The sequence below is a fragment of the Loxodonta africana genome, chromosome 3 (genome assembly GCF_030014295.1).
Source record: "Loxodonta africana isolate mLoxAfr1 chromosome 3, mLoxAfr1.hap2, whole genome shotgun sequence".
Lineage (NCBI taxonomy): Eukaryota > Metazoa > Chordata > Mammalia > Proboscidea > Elephantidae > Loxodonta > Loxodonta africana.
The window spans coordinates 53083597-53089438 of record NC_087344.1 but is presented as its reverse complement, the minus strand read 5'-3'; the positions used below and the strand labels follow the sequence as shown (position 1 = coordinate 53089438).

General features: G+C 55.3%; 1 protein-coding gene across 1 annotated transcript; it reads right to left on the bottom strand.

Moving 5' to 3' along the window:
- Positions 1–1487: 1487 nt before the first annotated feature.
- Positions 1488–3839, bottom strand: KLHDC7A (kelch domain containing 7A). Its single transcript, XM_003413439.3, has one exon. It carries the CDS (start codon positions 3837–3839, stop codon positions 1488–1490), a length of 2352 nt encoding a protein of 783 aa, XP_003413487.2.
- Between the last annotated feature and the right edge of the window lie 2003 nt (positions 3840–5842).

Genomic DNA, 5842 nt, shown 5'->3' with positions numbered 1-5842 from the left:
ACTTCAGTGAACACAGGCTTCTGCTGAGACCACCCTGGGACTTTCTTCATGCGTTCTCATTTACCCCTGAGGCAGAGAAGGACTTGAGTTGTTCTTCCCATTTTTGAGATAGGAACAATGAAGTCCAAAGTGTCCTCTTCTCACTAGTCAGGCCCTGCCCCACCTCTACTTCTTCCCTCCAGACTCTTGTCACTTTAGAATCAGTCCCAGCTCCCCTGGCTTCTGGAGCATTCGCTGCTTTCCTGTCTGTGTGTACCTCCCTTGGGGATGGAACCAGGGCCATGGTGATAGACTGGACCAGTCTCTTTCTCTTCCCTCGAGGAAGAACAGTACCTTCCTGAAGTTGGAGGGTCTCTTCCATTTCAGAATTCACCAAACCTGGTGTGAAATGAGACCCTGGCATTTAGATGCTCCACTAGAATCTTCTAGCTCCTTAGCTCCATCATGGACCAACTCCTTTCTGGTCCTCTCCTGTCTGATGAGACAAACCAGGTGACCACATGGCACAGGGAGGGAGAATTATGTCATCACCTCCATGCTAGCCCTAAAGGACTGACTGGGCTGCCTCCAGCTCCCAGAAAGGAGGCCTGTGTTGAGAAGGATTCTGAGGTCAGAAGAAGAGTGCAGTGGTCAATTAGCAATGGCCACCATGAGCAGGGGCCTCAGAGGGGGGTGGCCCTTGGATCACATATTTGCCCTTCCTGTCCTGAGACCTTGTATATAGAATCAACCATATTCTTAGTATGAGAAGATGTCCCATTTCAAATCACTGGTAAAAATACATGTTTCTTCCCATTGCACTACTAGAATTCCAGATAATGTGAAAAAGTAAAGTGGGTTTGGTTAAGTTTACTCTGCAAGAAAGTAAGAGGAGCCCCATGGGCAATTTTACCTTTAGCTGCTCTACTTCTCAAGCCACCTCCCCTTCAGGCTGGCCTCCAGGGCTCCCCTGCCTTCCTGCCTGGCCCTGCAGAACCACATCCCTCCATTTTCCCTACCTGCGTGTCCCAGGTGCTTCTGGGAATTGTGGAGGTATGGGCCTAGCAGCCAATGTTTAGGAAGAGGCCCTGGTGGCTTATAGAGAGCTCGCCCACCTTCAGAGGGGTCGGCATGTGGGATCATCGGGGGTCAGTTGGCATTTGGAACCATGATTGCCATCAGGCTGTGCCCATAAACTTTGAGGGTCCTGGTGTACCCCTCCTCCCATGAATTTAGATTAGAAACAATGTGGTGCTCACCCCTGCAGACGTGGTGCCCTCTGCCAAGGAATGTCAATCACCAGCTCTATTTTCTCACTGAGCCTCTGCAGCTCACTGAGGGTCAGACTCATCTAAAACTCCACAGCTATGGAGGAGGTAGAATTAGAACGCATGTTTTGCTGACCAATTCCCGGGCTGCCCGATCTCCCAGAAATGGCCTGTGGAGTGACGGGCAGGGTGGTGCTCTTGGCCTTCCAGTTTTGCATGAGAAGCACAGCAGATAGGCCACTAGACCCTGGTCTGGGGCACGTTGGGAGTGGGTAGGGTCAGGACCATTGGCAGGAGGGTGCCCCTTGGGGAGGGAAAGCTCTGCAGCTCCTTGGGCAAAAACCTGGGAGAGACATGGTCGGCCAGGAAGCCAAGAGTGCGCTGGCGCCCCACACAGTAGATGAGGTTGTCCACCACGGTGCACTGGAAGGCCTCTGGGTAAGGTTTCTGGTACGTGGCACACTCATACCAGAGCCGAGTGCTGGCGCTGCAGCGGTACACGCCAATGCCCAGGCTGCGGTTGAGATCGAAGCGGTAGAGGAAGCCGTTGACGGCCACCATCTCGACGGTGCGGTCCCTGCCACCCCCTGTGGGGCCGGCCCACCACCGCTGTTCCTGGGCAGAGAAGCGGAGCAGCAGATAGCGCAGTGTACCGCCCGTGACAAAGATCTCCCTAGCGCAGGCCGTGGCCGTGTGCGCCAAGGCAAATGTGTCATTGGGGAGCGGTGGCGCAAAGTCCCAGCGGTCCAGGCGGGGGTTGTAGCGCTCCACTGTGTTCAGGCACTCACCCCCAATGGCGTACAGGTGCCCATCCAGGGCCACCAGCCGGCAGTTGGGCCGGGCCTGGCTCAATGGGCACACCTCACTCCAGATCCCCGTCAGTGGGTTGTAGCAGAAGACACGGTTGGAGGGCTGGCGCCCCGGTCCTTGGCAACCAGACACCACAAAGAGATAATTGAAGAGAGTGCAGATGGCACAGCCCCAGGACACGGCCTCGGTGGGCAGGCAGGCCAATGGGTGCCAGGTGTCCTGCTCATCATCATAGCGACAGAGGTGGCCAGAGTCTTCCTGCGGGCAGACATCAGCCACCACCAGGTACTGGCGGCCCTGGAGTCTGCGCTGAAGGATCAGCTCCCGCTCTGCCCCGCTCAAGCAGCCGTAGATGTCTGGGCTGCGCAGGACCTGCAGGTAGTTGTCGCTCATCACCTTGTAAGCTGCCTCCTTCAGCACCTCCAGGTTCTGCCTCTTGGCCAAGGTCAGTACCTCGTAGCAATTACCCAGGTCCAGGTGGACATCCGGAGCTGAGCTGGGGCTGAGCGGGAGCTGGAAGAAATTGGTCCCAGCTACGAGCTGCACTCGGGGCTCCAAGCTGCCTCTGGCTGAGCTGGAATCCAGGGATGAGGGGCAGTCAGGCGGAGCACCCTGGTCTGGGCCAGGGGAAACCGGGGTCCCAAAGCCACTGAACTGCAGCTGAAGCTCTGGGTTCTCTACAATCTGGAGGAGGCTCTCCTTCCTGCTGAAGCCAGGTATGGTGGTGGGTGGCAGGGGCTGGGAGGGGGCAGCTGTTTCCATTCCATTTTCTGCGTCATCGTTGTGGCCCCTGGACACTGCCCTGATCCCCAGGGGGCCTGGCACAGGGGACGAAGCCTCAGTCAGGACAGCAGGCCTAGTGGCCAGCTTGACTCTAGAGATGGCCTGAGAGGTGGACTGGACATAGTACTCGTACACCTTACCCTTCAGCCTGGGCCTGCACTCAGCCACCTTCTCCTGTATGAAGTTCTCCTCCACTCGAATCCGGGCCATGGATGAGAAGGTGTAGCAAGTGTTGGTGGCCCCCTCCTGCTGATGCAGGGCCAGGCCCATGTCCGAGGCAGCCTGGAGGGCACCAGCCTCTTCCCTGTGAACCCCTGACACGCGGGTCAAGACCCAACTCCTGTTCATGTCACTGCCGCCTTCCGTGTGGGCCAGCCAGCGCTGATGGGGAGAGCCCAGCTCCCCCACCACAGGCTGCTCCGGGGGGCCACAGTCCCGCCATGGGGCAGGCTCACCACCTGCAAGGCTCCTGTTCCCTGTAGCGAGTCCAGGTGGGGAGCTTTTGGGTTCACTGCCCAATTGGCGGTGGCGGGGAGGATAGGGCTTACCACCAAGAGCTGCTCCGGCTTCCTGGGCCCCGCAGGGAGGAGGAAACTGCCCAGAGTCTGGGCACTGCCCAGCCCCCTCTTCACTGGTGTCTCTCCTCTTGGGCTCCCCATCTCTGACTGTCACTGCCGTTGCTGGGACACGGGAGTCCCCACGAATCTCCCCACTACAGTCCAGTGGGGCTCTAGCCCCCTCGTTGGCCCTCCGACGTCTTGGCCTCATCTGCAGTACCATGGGAGAGCCCCCCTGGATGGCAGGTGGCCCTGAGCCATCTGCTTCCTCTCTGCCTTCAGCCTCGGTGTATCCACTTCCAAGGGGGGCCTGGGCAGGCCTGGACTTGTACAGTCGGTAGGCAGCAGTCACCAGGAGTAGCGCGGCAGCGGACAGCACAACCTTGCCTGTCAGTTGCATGTCCAAGAGCCAGTCCTGGGCCTCTGCTCCAAGAGGGAGCATGCTTCTCAGGGCGTCTGGGGCCCAGGAATGTGAAGAATCCGATTAATGATTGCTCAGTCCTGGTTCCTGGTTCTTGCCTCCTGGTTCCTGCCGAGGTGGGAGGTGTTTCTGGGCTGGCTGAGGAGTTGGAGCAAAGGTGACTTTGAGCTGCAGAGGGTGGCTACTGGGCCAGGGCTGGTGGTCCTCAGGGGGTAGCCTCTCTCCTGGATCCTTCATTGCTTCTCCTGGGTGATGAGGGTTTCTCCCAGGGGTCAAGCATGTGATCAACCACCTGAACCCACTTGGCCGCCAGCAGCTGGGGACATTAGGAGTGTCCAGTGGGTACACAAAGAGGGAGGAAGCTCTTAAACAAACAGTCATTCGATGCCAGGAAACACACATGGTTGGTTATTGTTTGTGCGTGTGCTTTTTTTTTTTCTTTTTGCAAATTCACTGGACTAGGAAGAATTGGGCGTGGTCAGTCACAGAGCAGGTGAAGCCACAGTGGGGATGGCCCAGGATCTTCCCTGCTGGGGTCTGCTGGTCCCCACAATGGGGTTGGCATTTCACTGGTCAGGCAGGGGGCACAGCAGGGGAGACTGGAGTGGGGACTGTAGCCAAACCACCGGACAGAGCTCTTAAATGCCTCTACCCTCCTCCCTGCCTGATGAGTTTACTCAGAGAAACCCCAACTTCCTGAGGAGGAATTTGGGAAGGCACATTGTGCTAGTACCCAGATTGGGGTTCTCCTCTCCTTCAAAACCAGACAACCTCCTGTGGTGAGCTCTATGAATTTTGAAGCCAAATTACCTGGCTGTACCACTTACCAGCTGTGTAACCTCAGATAAATGACCTCACCTCTCTGTGCCTCAGTTTTCTCATCTGAAAAGAAGGGAATGACAGCAAACTTGCCTCATACGGTTATGCCAAACCAAACCAAACCCATTGCTTTCAAGCCGATTCTGACTAGTAGTGACCCTATAGGAGAGAGTGGAGCTGCCCCTTAGGGTTTCCAAGGAGCAGCTGGTATATTTGAACTGCTGACCTTTTGCTTAGCAGCTGAGCTCTTGACTACTGCGCCACCAAGGCTCCCATAGAGTTATGGTGAGAACAAAATGGGTTCATGTGGGTAAAGCACATAAACCAGAGCCTCCGTGTGGTAAAAGCTCAGTAAATATTAGCTGTTCTTCTTCCTTTTTTCCCATCCTCTTCCCCCTTCTCATTGTCAGCGTCGTCATCGTTAACATTAATCATTACCAGCAGGACCTTCTGAAGCACAGACTTAATTCTGACCCTCCCCTGAGTCAACTCCAGTCATGGTGCTGTTAGTTGCCATTGAGTCAGCCCCAATCATGGTGACCCCACGTACAACAGAATGTGCCATCACCGGGTCCTGCACCATCTCCGTGATGGTTGGTATGCTTGTGTCCGTTGTTGCAGTCACTGTGCATATTGAGTGCCTTCCAACCTAAGGGGCTCATCTCCTAGCACTATATCAGATAATATTCTATTGTGATCCATAGGGTTTTCATTGGGTAATTTTCAGAAGTAGATCTCCAGGCCTCTCTTCCTAGTCTGTCTTAGTCAGGAAGCTCCACGGAAACCTGTCCACTATGGGTGACCTTGCTGGCATTTGAGATACTGGTGGCATAGCTTCATAGCATCATAGCAACATGAAAGTCATCACAGCACGACAAAGTGACAGATGGGTGGTCTGTCTTTAAGGTCTGCTAAGGGTCCCCAAAGGCCAGCATAGGGGTCTCAAACTCACACTGCCTGCCAAGGCTAGGCAGGCAATGCTGACAAGATGGGCCACACCCAGCCAATGGTTCCGGCCCCGACTATCGTTCCAGAGAAGCTTAGATGCCAGGTAGTGCTGATCACTCTCAATTTTCTGAAGGTTGTAATCTAATTAAAGAATAAAAATAAAAACCACTTTAGGGCCTAAATGCAACACACGCACAGGAGGAATTTGGCTCTGAAGCCTTTGACTCTGAGCAAAAACCTTGACTCCTTTTCCTGGT

Bases quoted from the DNA above. Each gene is read 5' to 3' on its own strand.
- KLHDC7A (XM_003413439.3), bottom strand. From the start codon at position 3,839: ATGCTCCCTCTTGGAGCAGAGGCCCAGGACTGGCTCTTGGACATGCAA.